Below are 27396 nucleotides of genomic sequence, written 5' to 3' on the forward strand. Positions count from 1 at the left end.
TGCTCTGGGCGCTGAATGGCCTCATCAGAGAGAAATGGCTTCCTGGAAACCTAAGCATGCAGTGAAGGAAGCAGCCACGGAGACAGACACGTGCCACCCGGGCACAGGCCCTGGGCTCCAGGCCAGAGGGCTGAGCCCACCAGGAAAACGCAGGGGGGCAGGGCGATGAGACGCAGGGTGAGACTCTGTTGGGTTCCCTGGACTCCCTCTCTCCACTGGGTGGCCCAGGTGGCCAAGCTCAGGCAATGCCCTGGGAGCCCAGGTCCAGCCCCTCTGGGCTCGGGCAGGGGGTGGGCCTCAGTCTGCTGGTCACAGAGCAGTGGCACCAGCACAGGGCCGGCCCAGCCTCCACTGCTGGAGCGCCGAAAGCCGCCACGGCCGGGAGCCGGGGACACCCACGTCCCGGGGACACCCATGACACACGCACGCGTGTGCACGCCAGCCCTCACCTCGATCTGCAGGATGGCCTCCTCACGCAGCCGGATGGCCTCCAGGTCCTCCTCGGTGATCTCCGGAAGCAGCGCCTGCCCCTGGGCCTGCCACACGCCGTCACCCCCGTTAAAGATCTTCTCGTCCTCGGACAGCTCAGCAAACGGGGCCTGGGGACTCTGCCGAGACACAGACCAAGGTTACCCGCACGCACAGCCCGCTGCCACCAGGCCGAGCTCTCGGCAGGCACCCAGGAGCCCCCAGCCTGCAGCCCTGAAGGGGCGGGGGGGCGGGCTCCACCCTGTCACTCGAGGCACGTCCCCACAGGGTCCTGGGGGCTGGGGCTGCCGTAGATGGTGGGCAGACACCGGGCCCTGTGGCCGTCCCAGGCCTGGCTGCAGGGAGCACTCGGCAGGACCCCACAGCCCCCCAGAGCCAGGGCCACACACAAGACCCTGCAGACCACAGCCGCCACGTTCCCAGATCTTGAGGGGTCACAGGCCTCTTCGTGAGCCCCCAGAAAAACGTCCCTACATGCACAAAAGCCCCAGCTTTTCGTCTGGGGGCTGCGGCCCCCCCGAAAGCCCATCCCAGAGCTAGTTACAGACCAAGTGCAGCTGCCGGGCAGGGGCCATGGAAACCAAAGCATGGACGTCACCCAGTAGGGCACAGACCCGCCTCAGCTGGGACCAGATCACGGGGAAGGAAAGCCTGAGGGAGGTTTTCAAGTTGTCTTATCCTTTACTGATTTCTTTAATTCACCAAATTTTCGAATTGAATAAACTAGTAGCTTCTCCCTTTAATGAACTCTATCTGTTCCCTGATGGGACAACCTCGGTACAAGTGAGCTGACATCCACCCCTGAGGCGCCGGTCCTGAGTGGGGAGTGGGGTGCCAGTGGCGGGCCGCGCCGACCCAACCCCCCGCAGAGGTGAGACAGCTTCACACGAACAATGCTTCCAATTTACCTGCAAACGTTCAGCAACAAAGACTACTGACCTGCACCCCACGGCCACCCCCCTGGGACGACAGATAACGGCACACGCACTCCCCCCAGCCCCGCTCCCCCAGGCCTGTCGTGATAACCAGGGCAAGAGGAGAAGGCACAGAGGACGGGCAGAGCCCCGGGAGGGCAGCCTGCCCACCAGTGCCCCTCACCTCCCACACGCGTCGAAGCTCCTTGGAGCCGCTATCTCTGACGCTCCTGACATCCTTGCAGGGAGCAGCCAGGAGCCCACTTTACAGGTGAGGCCGCAGAGGCCGAGAGGCCAAGGTACCCAGAAGAGCCGGGACGTGGAGCAGGGCTCCGGGCTCCCACCTGGCACAGGAAGCTCCAGGGCGAGAACCACAGACCAGGAGAGAAGACAGTGCCGGCACCATGCTGACGACATGCCCTCCTCCCGGCCCGGGGACACACTGCCCTGGAGGCAGAGGTCAGTGCTGGGCGCACAGAGAGACAGTGGGGGGACAGCTGCCGCTCTTCTTGAGCCCCTCCTACAGGGGTCTGGGCAGCAGGGACAGGGCTGAAACACAGGGCTGCCGTTGCCCATGGAACAGCCCTCTGCCACAAGCCCGGGATACTTGGCTTCGGTCACCTTGGAAGAAGGCTGCAGAGGCTGCCGCGTGCCTCTTTTCTGCTTCCCCTTTGTTACAGGCCCCTGATGTCTGCCTGCAATGAAGACCACCTTCCCATGCGCTGTGCAGCTCAGGGTCCCATGGCAGAGTCCTGGCCACACTGATGCCAGAGAAGTGACTCTGGAGGTGTGTGTGTGGCGGGGGGCAGTCCAGGGGTCCACTCGGCTCCACAGGACGGTCTCTGTGCCGGTCCCCCCAGCAGACCCTGCCCCCTGCGGGCCCCACCACACCACCTACAGGAGGCCCCTCGGGTCAGCAGGAGGAGAACACAGTCTAGTGTCCACATTCTTTCCTCCACTTTTGGGCCCGTGGTGGCCGCCGCAGGCCTGGCCTGCGGTGGAATGGAGCGGATGGACACCACGCACACCTACTCATTTGGGCACCAAAAGCAGCCAATGGCACAAACAAGGACCTTGGGGCATCTGGAGAAACGCTGGTGCAGGCGGGCGCAAGGCAGTGGAAAGGCACGCGTGTGACCACGCCTAGGAAAGGGGGCGCGCCGGCTGCCACCCTTTGCTCTGCTCGCGGCCCCTCAGGGTGGGCGCGCTCCCCTGGGTTACAGGGTGACGGGTCCGCACGCAGCCCGTCCCCCCTCCAAAAGCTGGCACTCTCCCTACAGACCACACCGATACACGCAGCACCTCGCCAGCAGAGGCCTCTAAATAAATAAATACGTGCATACGCGAATACAAAGTAAAAGATCTAAAATTTCTGCCGACGGGCGCTCCTCCCACCTCCCCTCCCCGGTATGGGCGGGAGGAAGTGAGCAGTGCCGGGCCGTGTGTCCCCCCCCACCTCTCCTTCTGCGCCCCCCAGGCGCCGCCTAGGCTGCAAAGCCAAGTCAGCCTCCGGCCCAGCACTGGCACCGTCGGGCCAGCGGCACACTCTCAGGGCCTCAGCGCTCTCCTCCGTAGAGCGGGAAGAGTGACCCGCGCCCAAGGCCTGTGGCCTGTGTTCACCACACAGCAGCTGCGCTGTCTTGCAGGCCCCTGTCCCGTCCCTCCCCCGTGCTGCCCGGCACACCCCTCGCTCCCAGCAGGAGGTGTGGCATCTGGCCCCCCTCGCTGATCCCCCGCCCTCCGTCTGAGGCAGGGAGGGGACCGAGAGAGCTCAGCTCTGCCGCTTACTAGCTGTGTGATCCTGCCGAGTTCCTTAACTTCTCCAACCTCAGCCTTCGCTTCCCTAAGACGGGGCTGATGCCACCCGTGTCCCAGAGTCACAAAAAGAAGTGACCGTGATGAAGGCGAGGCACTGACCGGCCAGCACACGAGAAAACGAGATGCCGACAGAAAGCCCAGGTCGGAAGCCAAGCAGGGCCGGCCGGCCCCGGGCAAGTGAGTTTCAGGGCAGGGGACACGCGTGTCTGAGGGGGACCCCAACGGTGCACCCCTCCCAGCAGCGGCTGCTCCAGAACAGGGCACCCAGCCCGGAGCTGCACTGACGCCTGCCCCCCACCCACCTGATTCCATTGGCCTGGGGCACCGCCTGGACAGGGGCTTCTAAAGGCCTCTCTGGCAAATCTAACAGCCCCCGTGGGAAGCGCCCTGGCCTGCGCACCCAGGGCCCGAGAGGCGGGCACGCCCCCTGCAGCTCTGCTGTAAAGCACAGCCCGACCGGCAGGGGGTAGGCAGAGGCCCCGGGGCGCAGCCTGCAGTGGGCACCACGGACCAGCTGAAAGCGAGTCAGACACTACGGTGCAGAAGTGACACCCCGGGTGTCGCGTGAAGCCTCCCGGAGTCTGGGTTTCCGTGGAAGCTCCAGAAAGCCGAAGCAAAGGGTGCCGGCCTCCCTGCAGGCGTGGGTACGGCGCCTGGCCTCCACAGGTACCGGCCGCCCTCTCCAGGCGGCTCAGGACAAGGGACCAGGGAGGGAGAGAGGGCCGATCCCGCCACAGCCCCCCTCCTGTAAGGATCAGAAAGCACCCTTTATTCTCCTCACAGAGGCTCAATTTGGATCTTGAGCTCTGAAGCCAGGATTAGGATTTGCTGGCAGGGCGGGCGCTGGGGCCGCAGCGCAGGGGATAGCCGTCTGAGGGTTTTCCAGTTCGCAGGGCAGCCAACAAAGGCGGCTTTCTCCTCGCTCCAAGGCCCAGGGCTTGGGTTCCGTTCCGACACGTCCATTAGCCCACAATCCAACGTGACTGCTGGGGGGCGGGCCCAGCGGTTTCCCGTGAGAAGAGATGGAGCCCGATGGGGGTTCAGGGAGGCCAGGAGGGCGCGTGGCGGGGGCTCAGCGTGGCCCCCCACCCAGGGCCAGTGAGCGAAAACCCAGGGCTCTCAGGGGCTCTGGGAAACGGGCCGCTGTCTCGCCAATTACGGCCCAGGGCTCTGCATGGGAAGTCCGTGACCCCGGCAGGAGGGCAAGCGTCAGAACGAGAGCTGGTCACACACTTGGGAAACACAGCTTCTGTGTAGTAGCCCGAGGCTGGTCATCCACTTCTCCAAATAGCCAAAGGCTGTGTGTTAGCTGACGGAAGTCTCCGGAGGCTCAGTAAAGCCCAGGACACAGAACAGGCGTGGCTGTCGCAATTCTTCTCTGGCCCTGTATTAAATAAAGGCGCTGGGGCCCAGGGGCAGGGCCAATGCGCCCTGCGCCTGGCGGGGACGCACGACGAGGGTACTTCCCAGCAGACGTGAAGGTGGGGCGGTCTCCACTGCTGCTGCCGGGAGGATGGGGCCCTGGTGAACCCACACCGAGCCGGCGACGGCGATGCAGACTTCGGAGCGTTCCCAGCGCTGGACAGGCACAGCCCTGCCTCGAGACAGAGGCCGGCCCAGAAGCACCTGGGGGCTGCCCACTGCCTAGGCCTGGGTAGGAGACTGACCCAGGACCCAGCTGACGCTGCGGCCGACCACAGCCAAGAAGGCCGACTCCAGAGAAGCCAACCTGCTCCCGCTTCAACCTGCTCACAGCCACACCCAGCACTCGCTCGGAGGAGAGCCAGCAGGCAGTGGGCACCTGGCTCCTGCCAGGACCCGGACCACCGGCCTGCAGATGGCGGCCCCGAAGTCCGGAGCGTCAGTGCAGCAACACCCCCGGGCTGAATCCTGCAGTATGTCGTCTCCTCAACTAGAGCTTGCAGGATTCCTGGAAATAACCTAATCTTTCATAACTTCTCAGAAGCACTGCTGACCACCGTCTTCCTCTTTAAGAGAAACTCTACTGAAACAGGACATCAGCTGTTGAATGAACAAATCACAAGTGTAGATCGGTCTGTACTGTAACAAAAGGAAGACTTCCGGGTCAAGATACGGACATTCCAGCCTCCTCCTCATTATGCTGTCCCCTACCAAGGGTAGGGGCTTCTAACTCTGCCCGCTGGTTTGGTCCGGTTTTGACCTCTATCCTCTTTGGGCTCAGCGTGTGTCCGAGATGTCACCGGGGCCTTGCTGGCCACAGCACAACCCTTCTGCTGCCAGAGTCTCCCATGTGCGGACTCAGCACAAATGCTCTGTCCAGCCCACCGCAGGCTGGCTCTCCCCCAGGTGTCTGCTGCTGCATTTCACGTGTGCTCGGCGTTCTTCTATGTGACTCTTCACCGAGAATACGCTTGAGGTGGCGCTGCAAGGCCACGGACAGGACGTTTCACTCCACAGGTGTGTTCAGCTACCGGGGCGGGGGGGGGCACCACTCACACTCCCGGCTACTGCGCAAGGTCTCCGGCTGCCCCACAGCCTGGCCGGCACTCGGAACGCTCCTGCGTTTTCGTTTGTTTTTAGCTGTGTTGGTGGGTGGGAGGTGTGCAGAGGTGGAGCACCGCGGGTTAACTTCGCCTGCTACTAATGACACATGCCGAGCACACACCCATGTGCTTACCAGCCATTCCGACGTCCCTTTTGAACGTGCACGCCCAAGGTTTTTGCCCTTTTATGTTTTTGAATTGAGTTGTCTGCCTTTTTTCCTACTGATTTGTAAGAGATCTTTACATATTATGAAGTCCTTTCAGATACGTGATGTGCAAATGCCTTCTCTCACTCAGTGGGTCACCTCTTCACTCTCTTAGGGTTGTACAGACTGTAACAAAGTCAAGTTTATCACTTTTGCTTTATAGTAAGTACATTTTCATCTGTGTGGGAGGAAGACGGCCTCCTATGGTAGCCTCTGGAAGCTTCACTGCCTTACCATTCACATTTAGATCTGTGATCCAGGGAAGTGTTCTGAGCCTGGGTGAACCGGGGTGAAGGATCTGTTGGGGGTGGCAGCCTTGTGCCAGGAGTGGTCCAGCCCCCTCCCAGCCACGTCGCGATGGCCCTGGGCCCGGAGCACTTCCTGGCTGAGAGGGTACTCACAGCCTGAGCTGGCTTGTCGCCTCGTGTGGACACCCTGCCCTGCACACCGCTCCTCAGTCACTCCGACACCGAGATGAAGTGGGCGGGGTGTTCGGACCCGTACTTGCCGTGTGCTCAACAGGACCTTTCTCAGCTCAACCATCAGCCAATCAGCATCAAGTCCTGTGCAAATCCTGTGTTTCCCACTGCGTGGCAGTGCATCTCCCACAAACCAGGTAATCACGTATGTGTGAGTCTGCATCTATGTGCGACTTTGATCCCACTGGTCTGTTTGCTTAGCCTTCAACAAATACCACACTGTTCCAATTTCTATTGCTTTATATTGTGTTCTGATACCTGGGAATGTAAACCCTCCAGTTCTGTTCTTCAAAATTGTCTTCATTATTCGGGGGTCTTTATATTTCCATATAGATTTTATGATCAGTTTGACAATTTACACACACATCATATACAAACACATATTCAAAACCTGCTAGGATTTTTATCTGGATTGTACTGAACCTACAGAACCACTTGGTGAGAACTGACATCTTTATACATCATGGTGTACCCCTCCATTATTTAATCTTCTGTAATTTCCCTCAGTAATGTTTTATAGTTTTCGATATAGAAGCTTAAATGACTGATCATAGATTTCTTCCTAGTTTTGATGCTACTATAAATGCTATCACTTTTTAAGTATCATTTCCAAATTTTCTTTTGCTGGCACACACAATGTTTTCTTGCATACTGACATGATAACAGAAATCCTGTTACATTCACTTACGAACTCTAAGTTTCATCAGATTCATTCACATTTTCTAGTTACACAATCACGTTGTCTGTGAAGGGGTTTTAAACCTTCCCAATTTTAAGCCTTTTATTTCTTTTTTATCTCTTATTGCACTGGATATGCCCTCAGTGCAATGGAGAATAGAAGCAATAATACTGGACACCATATCTCCTCCTCACTCTCAGGAGAAAAGATTTTAATATCTCACCAGTGAGTGTGCTGCTAACTGTTAGACTTTTTTTTTTTTTTTTTTTGCATCGGCAGGCGGACTCTCAACCACTGCGCCACCAGGGAAGCCCCATGACTGTTAGACTTTTGAAGATACCCTTTATCAGGTTAAAGGCATTCCTATCTACTCCTAGTTTGCGGAAAGTTTTGAGTCCCCCTAAGTGGGTACTGAATTTTACCAAATGCTCTTCCGTGTCTATTGAGATGATCGAATAGATTTTCTTTCTTACTGAATTAACATGGTAAATTACTCTGATTATTTCTGAATGTAAACCAACCCTGCATCCCTAGAATAAACCCCACTTTATAAGGATGTATTACCTTTATATATATTGCTAGACTTAGCTTATTAACATTTTGATTAGGATTTTTGCTTCTATGCTCATGAGACAACATGTTATTTTCCATTTACTAGCCTCATAAAGCAAGGTGGGATGTATACCCTCTTTTTATATTCTATATAAGAGTTTGTGTAAACTGGTATTATTTATTCCTCAAATATTTGGGAGAATTCATCAGTAAAGCCATCTAGTCTGAAGTTTTATTGCTAGGATGTTTGTTAATTATGGATTTCATTTCTTTAATAAATACTGGACTTTCCAGATTTTTTACACATCCTGGGAAGTTACATTTTTCTTTAAAAACTTGTATTTCATATAAGTTGTCAAATTTATCGGCATGAAGTTGCTAACAGTATCTTTACTTTTTTTTTAGTTTTTAGAAGCTAGAACGATATAGCCATTTTCATTACTGATACTAGCAATTTGTATTTTCTCTCTGTATCCTGATGAATCTTGTAGGATTTAACAATTTTATTAATCATTCTAAAGAACCAATCTTTGGCTTTGTTGAATTTGTCTATTGTGCGTCTATTTCATTTTTCATTGGTTTCTGCTTTTTCCTATATATTTTCTTTGGATTTAATTTTTTGTTGTTTTTCTAGCCATTTGAGATTGAGAATTAGATCACTAATTTTCACACATGCTTCTTTTCTAATATATGTATTTAAAGTTATAAACTTCCCTCTAAGCACTGCTTTAGTTGCAACCCATAAGCTTTGATTTGTTGCATTTTCATTTTTGTTCAGTTCAAGATTATTTCTAATTTCTACTAGGGTTTCTTCTTTGATCCATGGGTTATTTCAAATTATATGATTTAAATTCTCAACCCCTGGTGTTGAGAATTTTGTTACCAGATTCTAGTTTAATTGCACTCTGGTTAGAGAACATATTCAGTATTAGGTCAATCATTTAGAATCTGCTGAGACTTGCTTTACCATCCAGCATATGCATTATGCTTATATTCTCTTAGTGTCATAAATATCAATTAGGTCCGTGTATTAATCAGTAGTATTGCCTGAATATTTTAGATCCTTACTGAACTTTTCAATGTATTTTATTAGTCATTTAAAGTGGTGTGTCCTAATTTCTGACTAAGATCGTGGATTTACTAGCTTTCCTTTTACTACTATCAGTTTTGCTTTATATTTCTATTTTTGAGGGTATATTGTTAGGTTCATATAAATTTAAAATTATGATTTGAATTAACTTTTTATCCTTACAAAATATACCTCTGTATGCCCACTAAGAATTCTTCATGTGGAGTCTGCTTATTCTGACACTAATATGGCTGCACCAGCTTTCTTTAGCTTTTGGTTGCACAATATATCTTTTTTTCCATCTTTTTACTTTCAACATTTTTCTGGATTTATATTTAAGGTTTGACTCTTCTAAGCACTACACAGTTTTTTTCTTTTAACCAAGTCTGACCATCTGTGTCTTTTAATTGGAAGGGTTAGTCCATTTTAGCTTAGCATAAGTGGTATAAATCAACCATCTTACAATTATTTCCTATTTTTTCCTGTTCTGTGTTGATTTCTTTTTTTTTTTTGCTTTGAAATTAACCATTTATTATTTCACAGGTACCTCTTTATTAATTTATGTTACAGTTTCTATTCTTGTATTGTCCTTTTAGTACTGCCTACAATGCAATATGCATCCTTGGATTATTACAGCCTACCTTACGTTGGTATTTTTGTCTCTTCTCTGATGACGCAAGGACATTACAATACCTTAACACCATTTACCTCCTTTATGTCCTCTGTGCTGCTGTTGTACAAGTATTTTCATTTGCCCCATATCTTAAACCTCACAAGTCATTATTGTTATTACTCAACAGTCAACATGAATTTAGGTGTATCCACACATTTTATTGTTTTCAGTGCCCATAATTCCTTCCTCCATTACTATGCTTCCATCTGGGATTGTCTTCCTTTTTCTACTTTTAGAGAGTTGTGTTGATGAATTCTCTCAGTTTTTGTTTCTCTAAATATGTTTTCATTTCACCTTTACTTCTGAAAAATATTTTCACCAGATGTAGAATTCCAGGTTGGTAGTTATTTTCTTTGAACTGTCCTCTGGTTTCCACTGTTTCTTTTAAAAAGTCAGGTGTAAGTCTCACTGCTTTTTTAAAAACAATGTGACTTTTTCTTGGGCATCTAAAAATTTTTTTCTGGCTTTAATCTGCTTTTAAGATTTTATTTTTGTCTTTGGTTTTCAAGTTTTTATTATGATGTGACTAGCGTAGTTTTAAGAAACAGGATAACTTTATCCTATACATCATAGAGTTTCTTCAATCTGTGGCCTGAAGTATTTGGACAGTTTTGGCAAATTCTCAACCATTACCTCTTCAAATATTGTTTCTGTCCATTCTCTCTCCCTCCTGTTCATCTAGGACTCCAATTACACTCTTTACTGGATTTTCTATCATTCCTACTCACAGGAGGGTTGGTCTAATACAAGTTGGTCCCGTACAGTAGGTAGAACTGTCTGCAACCACTTCCCTGTATCAAGCCCATGCCAGAGACCTGAGGGTAAAATGTCCATTTCTTTTTCTGTTTTAAGGATATTTAATTCATTATTTTATTTTATTTATTTTATCTACATTTTTATTGAAGTATAGTTGATTTACAATATCGTGTTAACTTCTGCTGTACAGCAAAGTGATTCAGTTATACACGTATACATTATTTTTTATATTCTTTTCCATTATGGTTTATCATACGATATTGACTATAGTTCTCTGTGCTTTACGGTAGGACCTGGGTCCTCCCTGCCCTTCCCTGGAGCCCCAGTGGCACTGGATTCTATGCTGTCCTCTAACGCCCACTGACCAGGGTAAATACTCAGCACCCACCTGCTGCTTGCCAACCCTCTGCGCTGTGGGAAGCAGTGCTCTGGACTTTTCTGCAATTTTCTGTTGGATAAAGTACAAGAAAAGGGAGACGGGAAGGGAAGAACAGAAAAGGTGGGGAAAAGAGAAGAAACAGTCAGATAAACACAAAGTACTGGACGATGACCAAGAGCAAAGCACACCTTCAGCCGCCCCAGGGCTCTGGAAAACTGGGAGCTTGGCTGGGCTCGGGGGATGATCTGCTAGATGGCTTCCTTCCACACACTCGGGCGGGTGTGGAAGGATGGCTGATACCTGTTCTCCCACCTCCCAGGGGGCTGTCAGGAGGACCCTCTTGGGCGGCACTCCAGAGGTAAATATCCCTCACTTGCACGCATGCTGTGGTCCCACCAGTCAGATCGTGGCGATTATCCAATGTCTGCAAGGTGGCCCTTCCTCTGCTTTGGGGGATGGGGCTGTACCAGGCCGACCCAGAGCGGGTGCTCAGGGGACCTGCAGGGGCCTCACCTTTTGCACCACTCCATAGCTCTGGATGGCGTCTGAAAGCTGAGTTTTCAGACGGTCCAGCTGAAGACGCTCCTGCTGCAAAGAGGGGAGGGGGGGCGGCTTCAACAGGCTGCCGAGGCCTCATCTTGCCCCCGCAGCCCCTCCACCCCCGGGCGCTTCAGTTCGCTATGATCCCGTGCCCCTCCCGTCCCTCCTGGCAGCACCTGCACCACAGCGTCCCCGTCCATCCATCTCCAGCCTCACGGCTGTCACCACCCCCTCTGCCATTAGAACTGGGTTCATCCTCATCTTCATCACCCGGTGCCATCATCTCCATGACCTCAAACACCAGCAAGGGCGCCACGGGCTCAGCCAGCATCACCGTGAAGACCATCTCCACCCAAACCACAGGCATCGTCAACGCTGACCTCGGGGCCGGCGGCTCTAACATGATACGCCTGTCCGGCCCCCAAACCAAACTACTCAGGTGAGAGGCGTTACGGTCCCCATCTAACGGCTCAGGAGATCTTGGGCACGAGTTCTAAGTGGCCTGTTCAAGGTCACACGGGTGGTGAGGCTGCATCTCATCCCCAGCATCAGAACTGCAGTCGGCAAACCATCCGCCCTGCCCCCAGCACCTCAGCACTCACACACGGCCTCTGTCCTCCTGCTGGAACGGGACCTCATCTCTTGTTCGTCTCTGCACCCCAGTCTCAAGGATGATGCCCGGCACAGAGCCAGCACTCAAGGCATACTGACAAACGACGGAACGGGCAAGCAAGCCCGGGACCCTGGCACCACCAGGCCATCAGGAGCCACAGCCCCTCCTCTCACACCACACAGCACTAGCACCAATGGAGCCACGCCAGTCCCAGTGTCCTTGGACCAGGATGCGGACCCAGGCTCCTGGTCTCCTCCTGCCCCGAGCACCTCCTGTCAGCTCCCAGGAGGGCCCTGGACACTCCACAGACCCTGCGTCTCAAGTCCCAGAACCCAGCCCTCACTCCCACCATGCACCCCATGCAAGCCCATGGGTGAGAAGGAGCCGTGGGGCACCAGCAGGCCAGGCACGTTTCGGGAGACCAGCTCCCCAACACCTGCCCTTCGAGGGCACTTGGCAGTGTCTGGGCCTCACAGTTGCGTGTGGCTGCAGCTCTGTGGAGTCTGTTTCAGTGTCCAGGTAAGGCTCTTGTAATTGGCACCATATGTATGCCCCAGGACAGACCTAAGAGCCCAAGGGGCTATTTAGTGCTTTTTGAGCAAAACATCTCCAGCTCTGCAGCCCACGTGATCCACCACCAGCTCCAGGTGATGGGCTCCGCCTTTCTTCCCTGCGAGAGCAGTGACCCATGCTGCCCGCCTGGACAAGACGTCCTCCCGTAGGACCTCATTTGTGTTCTCCCGGCATCTGGCAGAGTAGGCGTGCAATAAATGTTTGTTGGTTCTCAGACGGATGGATGGGTGGGTAGATGGCCGGGTAAGTCAGTGCATGGGCAGGTAAATGGATGGAGGGACAGATGGACAGACAGGGGGGCTGGTGGGTGGGTGGATGGAAAGAAGGAAGGATGTATTAGGCTAAAAGTGAGCCCTCTGAACTCCCAAAGGGGGTCAACTCTGCTTTCCAGCCCTCGTGACACACACAGAGCTGGGGACATGCGTCACAAGGCCACACGTGAACAGGCCCACCAACACCAAGTCCTCAGAAGCGCTGCAGACGCTGCCCTGTGCTGCGTGAACCCTGGGCGAAGGCCAGGACCAGGCACCTGCCTGTGGTCCCGACGGCCGGGCTGTGATTGTTATATCGCACGCAGGGCAGTGCCCGCCACTCCCAGCAAAGCTCTGAGTGCTTCCTCCACCTGAGACCTCGGCTGCACCCTCTGCCCTCGCCATGCGGGGACACCTGACCCTTGATCCTAGGACGTTTTTCTAAGTGTGTTTTTTTTTTTTAATCAAAGTGTAACTCAAGTTTTCGAGCTGGGTCTGCTCTGTTTTACTAGGTAAAAGCCATCTACCTTAGGTGTACAGCTCACCTTAAGTGTAAGCTTCAGCTGTACAACCATCACCAGCACCTGGTTTTAGAGCATTTCCGTCGCCCCCAAAGCCCTCTGTGTCCTCGTGAGGCCAGCGCCCCGCCCAGGCTACCACGTCTGCTTTCTGTCTCCAAAGGGGCCTCCGGGCACCTCGGACGAGCGGGGCGCACACGTGCTCCTCCCGCCCCGCGGGAGCTGTGTGCTCGTCCAGGCTGAGCAGCGTCAGTGGTCCGCGCCTGCCCACTGCTGGACGGCGCCCGCGGGGCTCGCCACGGGGCCTGAGTCTTCCTCACCAGAGGCACGGCCTCTCTGCGAGGGGCCACACTTCAGCATTTAGGATTTGGAGGGGGGTCTCTGCTGCTGTAGCTGCCGGCAGCCCTGGGCCACATGTAAACGAATGGGCAACAGACAGGCTTCGCAGAAGAAAACAGGCCTCTGCTCTGTAACCCGCGAGGGCTTAACAACACTGCATGCTCTGGGCTCCCCCATCCTCTGGGGGAGCAGGTGGGGTGTGGATAACAGACAGCCGGCCAGGGCTGGAGGGTACGTGAGAGGCCAGCGGGGAGGGGCGGCGAGGACGTGGGGGCCGTGAAGGGGCCGTGGCCGGGGATGCGGTGGCCGTGACCGTGCTGGAGAGGCCGACGGTGAGTGCAGTGGCAGGAAGGGCACACGTGGAGGTGGCAGGTGGGGGGGGGCACGTGGAGCAGGGCAGGGGGACGGGGCACTCTTGCCCGGGAGGCCGAGAGCCCCCGGCACCTGCACCGCTGCCCGGCCGGCAGCCCAGCGAACAGAGGGACGCGTGACCTCTGCCCCGAGCGGCCGCGTGGCCAGCATCTGTCTCCCCCCTCCGGCCCCCAGGGAACATACCCGGGAGCAGCCCCGCAGGAGCTCAGCCATCTGCTTCAGGGCACTGGTGCTGGCTGTGATCGCGTGGTTGGTCTGCTGCTGCACCGTGTGCCTGGAGGGGGTGTGGAGGGGAGAGAAGGCCGGGGGGCAGGCAGCAGAAAGCGGGGGGTGACACAGAAGGGCGGCACGGCAGGTGGGGGGCTCGCGGAGGGACAGGAAAGCGCACGGGAAGGGAGGAGTCGTGCGGCGGAGAAAGGGAACAGATGGGAAGAAGGACGTGCAGACAGGCCCAGGGAGGGACGGACACGGCGGGGGGGCGGGCGGGCGAGGCGGGGGGAGGGGGGTGACATGACACGGTGAACTCGGGTCAGCATCACCAGGCCCCTCACCTCCCGGCCCCCATGGACCCCCAGACCCAAGCCACGGGCTCGGCAGCTGCACCCCCGGGGCCCCAGCCATGGGCCCTCCCTGTGCAAAGGCCGCTGGGGGTCAGCGCTGGTCGGGGCCCAGGAAGCACGGTGGCCACACAGGTGGCCCTGGGACCACCGCTAAGGAAAGCTCGGCCCTCTCCCAGGCCTCTGGGGGCCACGGTGAGACTCCCACCTCCAGACCCAGGAACGTGGGGACGCTGGGCCCGGGGCCTCTCCCAGCCCCTCGGTTTATGATTCTGAGTGTGACCTTGAAGGTGCTAAAAAGACCAGCCCCTCGCCGCCTAGGGCTGACCACTGCCCCTGTGGACGGAGTGACACAGGGCAGACCCTGTCCTCAGGCCTCCTGCGGGCTCACAGGCCCAAGTGAGGGAAGGGGCCCGGCCTGGCTGCGGGGCGCAGACACCAGAGACCCTCCCGACCTTCAAGCTGCAGCGCACATGCCCCTCTTTGCTCCCTGTGGGACCCCCACGTGGCAGCAGCGGGCGTGGGCACCAGGCCACCTCGGGCGGAACATGGGAAGCTCCAGACAGGCCACCCATGAGGCCAGGTGCCGTCTGCCGAGGTGGACGCCCCAGGAGGCACGGGCAGGCCCCAGGCCCCAACGCTGGCCCCTGGGTCACACGGAGCTGCGGCATGCGGAAAGGGGGACGGGGGTGGCATAGGCGGGAGACCCTGCACCAGCCTAAGGGGGCGTGGGCCGAGGATGCGGTGCGGGGACCCTTTCCTCCCAGGTCGCCCGGAGGCCACAGGAAACAGCAGGGACACACGCCGTGTTTCCCCTTGGGATTTGGTCACGTGGCCGCTGGCGCCACAGAGCCCTCCCTCCTTGTCACACCTCCCACCCAGATAAGGAAATACTATGAATCCCAATGTCAATAAATTTGACAGCTAAGATGAAAAAGAAAAATTCCTTGAAAGACAAGAATTATCGAAACTGACTCGGGAAGAAACAAGAAACCTAAACAGCTCTACACCTACTGAAGGAATTAAATCTGTTCTCAAAAACATTCCTACAAATACAGACGACTTCACCATCAAATATTTAAAGAAGAAGTAATATCAATACTATAGAGTCCTCCAGAAAACAGACAAGAAGGGACACTTACATTTTACGCGGCCAGCATTACCCTGATACCAAAACCTAAACAAAGAATCTAAAAGCAAAGAGAAGCAAGAGGCACATAACAGAGCAGCAAAAATCCTGAACAAAATACTAGAAACTTGAATCCAACCACATACAAAAAGGATAACATCGTCCAAGGAACGCAAGGTTGGTCTGACATCCAAAATCAATTAACGTAATCCTCATACTAACAGAACAAATTTAAAAGGGAGAAAATCATCTCAGTAAACTATGCAGAAAAAGCATCCGACAAAATTCAACAAGAATTCATGACAAAAGCCCTAAGAAAACTAGAAGAGGGAAGGGAACGTGGTCAACTCGATGGAGAGAGACTGTAAAGTCAAAGCAGCAGCCTGTCACTGCCAGGAGAGGCGGGTGGCTCCCCCGAACGGGCACCGGCAGAGGCGTGCACTTCCAGGACCGCCCACCTCCACGTGGAACTTTAAGGTTTATGACATTCTAACTATAAAAGGACACGGTTACAACACTGTAATGGGACGAAAGAGGTAAGCAGCACAGAGATTTAAAACAAAGAAGTGGAAGAGTCTCTGTCACAGACGACAGGTTCATTTATGTAGAAAAACCCTAGGGAACGGGGACTCTAACGAGGGCACAGGGCACAGGTAATAAGCAGAATCAGCTGTATTTCCATGTACTGGTACCAAAAATGGGAAATGAAATTTAAGCAACAATACCTCTGACAATAGTATAAAAATATAGGGACTTCCCTGGTGGCGCAGTGGTTAAGAATTCTCCTGTCAACACGGGGGACAAGGGTTCGATCCCTGGTCCGGGAAGATCCCACATGCCACGGAGCAACTAACCCCATTAGCTACAACTACTGAGCCTGCGCTCCGGAGCCCGCGAGACATAACTACTGAGCCCACATGCCACAACTACTGAAGCCCACGCACCTAGAGCCCGGGCTCCGCAACAAGAGAAGCCGCTTCAATGAGAAGCCTGCGCACCAAAACGAAGAGTAGCCCCCGCTCGCCGCAACTAGAGAAAGCCCGCGTGCAGCAACGAAGACCCAACGCGGCCAAAAACAAATTAATTAATTAATTAATTTAAAAATATATACGTTGGGCTTCCCTGGTGGCGCAGTGGTTGAGAATCCGCCTGCCGATGCAGGAGACACGGGTTCGTGCCCCGGTCCGGGAAGATCCCACATGCCGCGGAGCAACTAAGCCCGTGAGCCATGGCCGCTGAGCCTCTGCGTCCGGAGCCTGTGCTCCGCAACGGGAGAGGCCACAACAGTGAGAGGCCCGCATACCGCAAAAAAAAATAAATAAATAAAATAAAAATAAAAATAAAAATATATACGTATGAAATCATTACCATAAATTTAACAAAATACATGCAAGACCAGTGCACTAAAACCTACAAGGAACTGCTGGAAGAAACAAAACCTGTAAATGAGACGAAAGCCGACCACGCTCACGGCCAGGAAGACTCAGGATCCCTAAGATGTCAGTTCTCTTTAAATGGGTCTGCAGAGTCACTGTGACCCCATATAAAATTAGAGCAAGCTTCAGAAAACAGAAACGGACAAGCTGACTCTAAAATTTATGCTGAAATACCACCAATCAGAAGTAGCCAGAACGATTTCAGAAAAGATGAGCAGAGCTGGAGGATGTCCAGCAGGGAGGTGAGGCCGCAGGGCAGACTTCCTGCCCGGGGCTCCTGCAAGGACCGTCCATTCACTCAGCTACTCTTGCCGGGGGGGGTCCCAGCAGTGCCCCGGGCTGACACCGATGAGCCTCACCTTCACCCCCGCCCCCGCCACCTCGGCCAGCCTGGGAGCCCGTGCTGGGGGGCGGGACAGAGCCACTCACGGTGGCTGACAGCATGACGAGGCCCACACCTGTCTCACGCAAGATGAGAAAAACAGGCTCAGCCTTGGGAGGCTCTCGTGAAGCTGTATTTATTCAATTTGAAAGACTGTCCTTTCTCCTGAGATCAGGTCCCGCCTACTTCAGGAGTACCGGAATATCTTTTTTTTAATATGATGGCAATAGTGGATGGTAGCGCACTTTTTTTTTTAACGTCCTCACTTGGCAAAACGCAAAAGCTGGCGACTGTCAATGTGGAGAAAATATAGACTTGACAACTCTGTGCCGGTCTCAAGGCATTAAAAAATGCTGGCGGTCCAGGAGGTGCACAAATTCCCCCCACATATGGGGCCACGGAAGGCTCTGGAGGGCCAGGACACACAGGCTAGGGAGCCTGGTCAGCCCCACCTGGAGGAGGGGCAAGAGGGCTGGGCTTCCTGGGGGGCGGAGGGGGGCAGAAAGGCACTCAGTGAGCTGTGGACCTGGAAGCTGAGGCTGCAGGGGTGGGTGGGGAGCAGCTGGGGCCCGGGGAAGGGCCCGCTTCCCTCTCCAGACCCGCATCGGTGATGCCATCCTCCAGCCCCCAGACCAGGCAGCCCAGGAAATGCGCTCAAGGGTCAGGGCTCTGAGAAGGCCACCCGTCTGATCTCGGGGACCCCACTCCAGGAGCCCAACCCAGAAACAGGCAGCAGCACAGAGACAGACCGCGCACTCCTGATGCCGAAGACAGACCAGCCCGAGAGCGGCCCCGCATCTCAGCTGAACAACCACACAGAGCCGACAGCGCCGTCTGTGCCTCTGAAGGGCACGTCTTCAGTGTGTGGCGGGGGCACGCACAGCCCCAGCCCTAAGTGCAACGAGCGGGACCCAGAACATCGGTCACTGACACGCGACGCGACGAAACACCTGTGGCCGGAGAAGAGGCTGGCAGGGCCATCCGAGTCCCCACGAGCACGCACTGCTTTCACAATCAGGAAACAATACATGCTACTTTTAATAAGAAACGTAAAGAATAATTTAAAGCAGAAATGCACACAGAATCTGCCAAGGGCCCTCTGTTGCCTTGCTCTGCACCCCGAGAATTGGCAGGGGTGGTCCCAGACTGCTTGGGGGGACGGAGAGAAGGAAGGACGGGTGGGTGGATGGACAGACGAGTGGGTGGCTGGGTTCTGGCCTGCCCGCTGAAAGAGGTGCAGCTTGAGCCACACATCCAGCCCCTCCCAGGGCCTCAGGGTCTCCCTCCATAAAGGGGAGTAGCCTTACCTGCCCTCTTCCTGCCCAGGGTACTTGCGGGATACGAGGAGCCGAGGGCGGGGCTCAGCCCCGCTACCAGGAAGCCCTACCCTGCTGCCATAACAGCTAATTCGAAAGCATCAAGAATCATCAGGGCAGAGAACGCCAAACCCACCGGTGGCTGGCCCAGACCTCGGAGGTGCAGCCGGAGCTCTGGCGTGTGGCAGACACGTGTGGGGACGGTCAGGGAAGCAAAAAGTGCGCAAGGGACGCATGGCCCGCCAACTGGGCGCACACCTGTGCACACGTGTGTCTACATGGATGTCTCACATCTGTGTTGGGGCTGGCCCCACGTGAGCCCAGCCAGCTATCGGGCTGGCGTGTGGGTGGGCCGGCATGCGAGTGGGTGCAGGGCACACCCGCGTACACCCACACGCACACTCACAGGCTGTCCCGCAGCTCCTGCGTGCCGCTCGGCGTCCCCAGGGACCGGAGGCTCTGCTCCAAGAAGGCCACTGCCGAGAGAAGGGGGCAGGAGTCAGGGGCAGCGGGGCTCCACCACGCGGTCCCCACCCTCCAGGATGCACCCCCAGCCGGCCTCTGCGCGGGGACGTGGGTGCCGAGGCCTCACAGCAGGGCCCCAGGGCAGCCCTCTCCCCAGCTGTCCAGAGACAGGGGCCCAGGCCCGAGTGGGGCTCAGGGGCCCTAGGGAGCTGCCCCAGTGGGCCTCGCCCTGGCTCTGGGGAGGGAGGGGCTTCTCTCCCCCGCTCGTCAGCGCTCTCTGACCTGGGAGAGCTCAGAGTTCAGGGCAAACGCGAGCTCCCACCCATGAGGGTACAGGGAGCCCGGGCCGCCCCGTGTCCATGCCCCTGTGTCCTGAGGGAGTGGAGGACAAGCCCTGTCCTCGTGGGCTGTGGCTCTCGCCCTGACCCCCAGCCTCGGTGACATGTGAGGGGGCGGCCCCGCCAGTCTGAGGGAGGCTCTGACACGCCCCGCCCCCGGCGGCCCGTCCAGGTCCCAGGCAGGCGACGGGGGAGGGAGGAACGGGGCAGAGAGGGCACCTGCCGAGGACACAGCCCAGCCTGAGCCCAAAGCACCGGGCTCACGCCCTGCCCCTATCCCCGCTGTCCCGCGTCGGCCGGGCCTGGGCCACAGGGCACCCTAATGCGGGAGGCCACCAGCCCGACCTCCCACGGCGCACTCCGCGGCCCGGGTCAGGGCAGGGTGAGGCCAGGGCGCCGACTCACCATTGGAGTTGATTCGGAAGACGCTGGCCGACGTCTCCTGGAACAGTTCCTGGAGGTCACTCAGGTCCATCTGGGTGGCTGCGAAGAGACAGGAAGGGGAGGTCACATCTTCACCGCGCAGCCTGAAGGTGGATCCCTGGGTGGATCCCAGGGCCACCGTGCTTGGGCAGAGTCACCCCCTCCCAGCTGTGCCCCCTCGGGGTCCAGCAGAGCCTCAGAGATGGAGCAGGAGCCACAATGCTCAGTGGGGGACGAAGGGAAAGGCAAAGAGGGCAGCTCCTCGGGCCAAGCCCCCCACTGCTGGGCACACCCCAGGGCAACGGCAGCCTCAGAAACTGCGGAAGCCAAATAACCCCGGAATGACATCTTTAAGCACGGAAAAGAAAGGAAAAAAAAAAAAAAATCAGTCAACCAGAACTCTATACCCAGTGGAGATATATTTCAAAACTAGAAGCAAAATAAAGATTGATTCTCAGGCAGAAAAGAGCTGAGAGAAGCTCTTTCAGCCAGAGATGCAGGACAGGAAACGTTAAAAGCAGCTCATGAGGTCAAAGGACGCTTGGCTGGGCCGGAGGAGCTGACGACTGCAGGGGGCAAGTGCGCACAGGCACACGAAGGCGTCTTGTCTCGCTCCCGACCTAGTTTAGAGACAGCGACCGTCGAAGCAAAACGAGTACCAACGGCGTTGGACATGATGTATGTGTGGGGTGGAGGGGCGCAGACGGGAGTCCTGTAAGGAGCTCACGCACCGGGTGGAGGCGAGGCTGTTCCGTGAGGGAAGGCCGTGGACGCTAAAGACGCCTGTTACACACTCCAAGCAAAACCGCTCAAAAAGAGGAACACCCATAAGCCCGCAGTGGAGGTAACAGAGAACACTCCACTCGGTCACTCCAAAGAAAGGACGGCAGAGAGAAAAAGGACACGGGATCACAGGGAAACAAAGAGAGCAACTATCGAAATGGCAGATTTACCCCAAACACACACGTTTTGACACGAGAGAGAACCCATCTAAAGCAGGGTCACGCATCACGGCCCACGCAGGACCAGTAAAGACCACGCTGGAGTGTGGGTTCGGCACATCTTTGTCATCGTCACCGGAAGTCCAGGGTGAACTGCTGCCACCACTCAATCCACGGCAGAGATGTCAGATGGGACAAAAGCAAACCCGAGGGCACACTGAACACAAGAAACCCAGCTCACATGTAAAATCAGAAACAGCTCATAAATTAAAGGATTGGAAAATGCATCAATGTAACGGTAATCATGAGACAGCTGGAGGGGCCACAACTGACATCAGACAGAGTAGCATTCAGGACAACGGGTCCAACCAGAGACCAAAAGGACGTGGTTACAATGATATCGGGGACGAGTGATAAAGACAAATGACCCCTAAGTATGCACCTCGTATCACTGTGTGAAAATACACGCAGCAGAAACGGGCAAAACTGAGACTCGCCAACACCCCACTCTCAGGAGTTCCCAGTCCAAGCAGACAGAAGAGCAGCTGTCCGTCAGTGCTCTCCAGCAACTTGACCAGAGTGACATTACAGGATGCGCCACCCAGCAGCAGCCGAACGCACGTCCTTGTCAGACACACAAGGAACTCGCAGAGGATGCCGATACCTCAGGCCATAGAGCAAGTCTCGACTGTTGATAACAGCTGAAATTACGCCCAGTATATTCTCTGACCACAACAGAACTAGGAACCAGTAACAGAAAGAGATCTGGAGATAGACAATTATTTGAAAAATAACACACTTCCAAATAACCATTAGTAAAAGAAAAAAAATCTCAAAGGAAATTGGAAAATATTTTAAACGGAATGAAAACATAATAGAAATGTGTGTAAGTCAAGCAACGTGCTGAGGATAATTTATAGCAATAAATACTTACATTAGAAAAGGATAAAAGTCCCAAGTCAATGATCTAACAGAAACAAATCAACCCCAAAGTAGAAAGGAAATAATAAAGGTCAGCAGAAATCAGTTAAATCGACAGTGGGTAAATGGAGAGAATGGATGAAGTAAAAATCCGGCTCTTTGAAACTAGCAATAAAATTGATAGACTTGCAGCCAGACTAGTTGAGAACAAAATAGAGAAGAAACAAATGAGCAACATCAGGAAGGAAGGAGGAGCTCTCACTACAGGTCCTACAGGCATTCAGATGAGCCGAGGGGAACTTCAGGAACAACTGGTGCCAGCAACTGACAACTTACACAAAACAGACAAGTCCTTGAAAGACACAAAACAATGCAGCTCACTCAAGAAGAACCTCAGCAAGGGTGGCACAGACTGTTAAAGAGGCTGTGGGTGACCATCTTCCCACAGAGAAAAAAAATGCCATCTCAGATGGTGGCCACATATTTAACGGAAGAATAGTACCAATTCTACAGAAACCCCTCCGGAAAACAGGAGGAAATGATTCCCCACTCATTTCAATGCTGGCCTCACAGTTTCCGTAATCAGACAGTGTGGGCTGCATAAGCAGAGACACAGATTGAAAGAAACCTGAAAACAGAGGTGCCCGGGTCATTCCCTGTTCAACCAACGGTGCGATAACTGGCTATCTACGGAACCTCGACCCCAAATCCACCACACTCAAAAATTAACTCAACGTGGACCATAGGTTCAACACAGGTGTCTGGCAGGTAGGTCCCTTGCCTTGTCTCCAGGATGAAGATTGAGCAGATGCACGTGACAGGCCAGCAGCCCAGGAAGAGATGGACGTGGGTGTGAGCAGACACTGCACCAAAGAAGACGCATGAACGGACAGGGAGCACAAGACAAGCCCCTGGTGCAGAGACCGGCCTGAAACTGCAGCCAGGCCCCCCTCCCGCCAGCTCTGAGTGGCCGAAACCAGCATGACTGTCAGCACGGACGCCAAGCAGAGGGCGTCTCACAGCTGCCCTGGGGCCTGAAAACGTACAAGCGCTGTGAACGATGGTTCGGCAGTTTCTTACAAAGTTAAACTTACACTCACTCTGGACTAGCAAGCAATTCGACTCTCAGGTATTCACCCAAACCCGCCAAGAAAGCGAGGACGTGTTTCCACACAGATGTTCGCACGCCCTTTTACTCTGCCGAAAGCCAGCAACGAGGAGCCCGCCCACCACGTGGACAGGACACCAACCGTGGAGCAGCCCCTCCTGAGCAACAGACGGACAGGACAGTGACACGCCCAACACCCACGGCCAGTCCTCGAACATATTAGGACAGGGAAGGAAGCCGGAGCCGAAGGAGAGCAGCCCGCAGACCTCACACACGCTGGGAGCGAGAGCAGAGCTGGGCCGGCATCTGGAGGGGACCAGGGGCCACCCACCGCAGCCCCGGCTCTAGGCCAGCCCAGCCCCAGGGCAGCACGCGCAGCGGGGACCCAGCGCGGGTACTGGGCGCCCTCACCCTCCTCCGGCTCCGCGGCTGCTGCCACGATGGCCTCACACAGCAGTTCTGCGGCCCACGTGCCGCCCGGACGGCACCTGCTGTTACCGCCCCAGCGCTCTCTGGGTTGCCAGACAGCAGGCCTGCGCTGACCTCGCCCTCCCTGACCCGCTGTGCCCGACTGGAGCCTCTGTGGAGAAGTCAGGCCCCGCAGAGCAATGCTCCCCTGGAAAGCCTGGGAAGGGCTCTACCTGGGAGGCCCGAGGGAAGCGGGGTAACAGGGTCTCAGGTCCCCACCTGCCCATCCTGAAGCTGCAGGGCCAGCCCAGCCCGAGCCAAGGCCTCTTCTGGACGCTGCATCAGAAACAGAGAGAGAAAAGCCAGCACGTCTGGGACAGAGCAAGATAAGCGCTGCCCTGGAGACCCTGTGTTTCAGCTTCGCGTGTGACACTGCCAGCAGAAGAGGTCTTTCTCGTCGTAGGTCACAGCGCAAAGGCTGGAACTAGATGCGCTTGAGAAGAGAGCTGCATCTCGTCTGTGCCTGGCTCCGCCCGGCGACGGGTGAGGGAGGGGACGAGCACCGCCGAGGAGGAAGCCGAGCCCCCCGAACGCCTGGGGTTTAGACGCGATCGCGCGCACGACGGCCGGCGGGGCGAGCACGTGAGTGCGGCAGCCGAGCATGAAGGACGGGAAGGATCCCGGGATCGTGGAGGGAGGAGTGAGGGGAGGGACAGCGGCCTTCAGGGGCCACGAGCTCCCTGCAGGGCGAGCTGGGCGATGAACTCACCTCTGGGCAGCTCGGGGCTGAGGCCCTCCGAGGGCAGGGCCTGGCAGGAGAAGGTCTTGGCCACGACCTGCTCCACGGGCGTGAGGGCCAGGGCCTGGGGCTTGGCGGGGCCGGGGCCAGGGGCCACTCCACGCAGGTCGCCCAGCTTGCGCCGCACGACGGCACGCAGGTCCCGCCACTTGTGCTTGAGGTCCACGATGTCGCGGCGGCAGTAGCCCAGCGCGTTCACGGCCTGCAGGATGCGGCTCCACACGCGGTACCTCCGGGTGGGCTCGGCCCTCAGCAGCCCGGTGCCGAACAGCAGCTGGTGGTGCTTGCTGACCTTGGCCACCAGCACCTCCGTCTCCTGCGGACAGAAGTTGGGCTTCCTCTTCTTGGCCCGCGAGGCTCTGGGCCCCGCCACCCGGCCATGGGCCCTCGCGGCCAAGTCCTTCCTCGGGCCGGCAGGCGGCGAGGTGCGCTCCGGGGTCCCGCTGCCATCTGTGGTGACCCCTGGCCCTGGAAAGGCACCAAAAGGCGGGTGTTTAAGGCCCTGGCCAGTGGGGTGGCAGATATGGTGGGGGCTCCCAGGGAGCCTCTTCAGATTCAGAACATTGCTGCCGGCTCCCGCCCACCGGCCCCTCCTTGCTGGGTTGTCCAGAGGCCCGGGTCCAAGTCCTGGCCCTGCAGCGGCCTGGCTGGGCGCCACGCAGCAGTGGACCTCACTTCCGGGCCATGGTGCACATCTACCTGCCTCCAGAAACTGATGTCAGGGGCAAAGGAGTGAGAAGGCTGGGACGGCTGTCTCCTGTCCGCAGGGAGAAGGCCCTCTGGGGCCAGGGCCAGCCTGGGGACAGCACTCACCACTGACACGCCAGACAACCTGACCAAGAACCCACCCGTTGGGGCGCCACTGACCCCTGCCTTCCTGCCCAGCTGCAAGAGTCCCACCCTCGGCTTCTCCTCCCACGCAGCGTCCTCCTGAAGCACACACCGAGGACCCGACACTCCCCTGCCAGCCCCCTCTGCAAGGAGCATGCAGGCTCCGGGGCCAAGAGACCAAGGGGTCACGAGGGGTCACGGGAGCGGGTCCAGCCCCTCACTCTGTCCTGTAGGGTCAGCCTCGTCCCTGGAGCCCACAGGGCCCTGACAGCCTGGCAACATCCCTCCTGCCACTGGTCCAGCCCCACCACGCCATCAGCTGGCCCTGGGAAGGGACATGCCGGTGGGGGTGAGAGTGGAGACGGGCCAGGCCCCCGTTTTTTTTGTCTGTCTGTTTTTTTAATGTTTATTTATTTATTTGGTTGCACCGGGTCCTAGTTGTAGCACGTGGGCTCCTTAGTTGCAGCATGCGAACTCTTAGTTGCCGCATGCATGTGGGATCTAGTTCCCCGACCAGGGATCAAACCCAGGCCCCCTGAATTGGGAGCAAGGAGTCTTATCCACTGTGCCGCCAGGGAAGCGCCCACAGCCTGAGCCCCTGGAAGTCCATGCCCCGCCCACTGACCCTGCCTCCTCAGTGCTCGTCATCTCTGGGGGGCCTTCCCTGGGACCCCCAGACCCAGCATCCCAGCGGAAGTACCTCGCTTCCTGGCCCTCGGGCCTCTGGGCGTACCGGCCGGCCCCAGATCACCTTCCCCGTCCTTGCCCACACAGGGGTCCTGCAGGCTGCTCTCTGGCGACGGGCAGGGGAAATGACGGATTCCGTACTCAGTCCAACATTTAGCGCACTCTACAGACAGCAAGGGACAGTCTCGGTTATGCCCCGCCTGCCTGCAGAGCGGCTCAGGGTGCCACTGGTAGAACAAGGCTCTCACGCAGCACAGCGGGTGCGCCAGGCCCTCCAAGCATCCATGTTGAGAGCTCCCCTCACTCAGACCCACCTCCTCCAGGAAGCCCTCCCTGACTGCCACACCCTCCAGAACGCCCCGTTTGCTGAAAGAGAGCAATCAGTTCAGAACTTTAGATTTTCCAAATCTTTCTCCACACCCAGGTTCTTCTGAAAGGTAATTCCAAACCAGTACGAAACTCCTTAGAGCAGAGCCTCCGGTGTAGCCCACAGACCAGGCCAGGCCTTTGACAGGTGTTAATCTGTGTGCAACAAACAACGCGGCAAAAACAGAGAATAAGGCCTTGAGAACGTCTGTGGCAATCTGAAATCACCGCAACACCAGCACAGGGCCATACTGCTGTATTTTATAAAAACACTGTTCGTGGTGTATTGGAAGTGAAAATAAAAACGAAACGAGTTCCCCTGACGCTCGGCTGCCGAGCTGAGGAGCAACTGTGGGGTTTCCTCTTCGATAATCTTCATTCATTCAGGAACACTTCCTGGACAGGTGTGCCAAAATTCCTGAGCCCTAAGACGCACGTTGCGAAGACACTCAGACACCTCTGTGAGCAAGCTGCCTTCTGTCCGCGGCACCTTGGGGCCCACGGAGGCGGTGGTGCCGGGCAGAGGCTACACGCCAGAGCCCGCTGAGGGCGCGTGGGCCCTGCTCCGCCTGGCTCTACGAGGAGGGCACTTTCCAGAAGCCTGCTCCAGGGGAGACATCTGAGCATGTCGACAGTCTGGCAAAGTCCTGGGGACTGGCGGTCCCGGCCCGTCTCAGCGCCGAGCTCCTACAGCGGCAGTTCCTTCGCAGAAAAGGCCTCCACGTCGGGTGTGTCTACAGGTCTGAGGGTCTAGGACAGGGCCCATCCCGCCCGAGGTCAGAGCCTGACCTCCCCTCCTCTCCAAGGGCTTCCTGGGGAGCCTCCAGGCCGGGCCTCCTCCTCAGGCACCCACCCAGGCTCCGCTGCAGGCAGACACTCCCCAGGCCCGGGAACCCCTGCCCCGGCGACGGCTGCCCGGACAGCACTGTGTAGGGTGGAGATGCAGCCACCCAGGTCCCGGGCGATGGGGTCACCCTTCTGCTTCGTGGGGAGCAGGGAGACCACAGGCCCGGCTGGCAGCCTCGCTGGCATCCGGTCACCAGCAGTCCAGACCCTGCCCGCCTCCCCCTGGTTGCTCCACAAGGTTCCCAGACAACCATGGAGGGGCCGGTCTGATCCGCCCTCCGGAATCACGTGACCCTTGAACTTTGCGGGGGGGAGGGGGGTGACTGGGACAATTTACACAATTGACATGTAAATGCAGACAATTATAAAGAAAATAATAAAGATCATCTGCAACCACACATCCCTACTAAACGCTGTGCACACTCGGGGCTGAGGTCTCACGCGACTAGGAGACCGCGGACGGGGCTTTGCCTGTTTCATTCACCATGTCCGTCCGTCACCCCACCGGGCCGTGGATGCGTCGTCGGCACTCTGCAACAACGGATCCCCACGGCGGCCTCACGTCCCGCCCCGGACCGCGGCTCTCTGCACTGTCTCCCCAGGCTGAGGGGTGACGGCGTTTCTGAACTCTGTCTCCTACCCCCATGTGGCAAACACCTCTGCCTGTATCTCCGATTATTCCCTAACAGAGAAGAGGC

General features: G+C 56.2%; 1 protein-coding gene across 3 annotated transcripts in view; it reads right to left on the reverse strand.

Moving 5' to 3' along the window:
• TSNARE1 (t-SNARE domain containing 1) overlaps window positions 1-27396 on the reverse strand; it is a 77695-nt gene that overhangs the window by 20495 nt on the left and 29804 nt on the right. For all 3 annotated transcript variants that reach the window (XM_059042564.2, XM_067017303.1, XM_067017304.1), the window contains exons 3-10: window positions 25500-25649; window positions 23939-24436; window positions 19774-19851; window positions 18972-19041; window positions 13929-14019; window positions 11053-11127; window positions 10549-10608; window positions 450-608 (exon numbers count right to left, since the gene is read on the reverse strand). In XM_059042564.2, coding sequence (XP_058898547.1) covers window positions 450-608; window positions 10549-10608; window positions 11053-11127; window positions 13929-14019; window positions 18972-19041; window positions 19774-19851; window positions 23939-24436; window positions 25500-25649 — 1181 coding nt within the window. The remainder of the gene's footprint in view (window positions 1-449; window positions 609-10548; window positions 10609-11052; window positions 11128-13928; window positions 14020-18971; window positions 19042-19773; window positions 19852-23938; window positions 24437-25499; window positions 25650-27396) is intronic.

Source organism: Kogia breviceps, chromosome 17 (assembly GCF_026419965.1).
Source record: "Kogia breviceps isolate mKogBre1 chromosome 17, mKogBre1 haplotype 1, whole genome shotgun sequence".
In the NCBI taxonomy this organism is placed as follows: Eukaryota; Metazoa; Chordata; class Mammalia; order Artiodactyla; family Physeteridae; genus Kogia; species Kogia breviceps.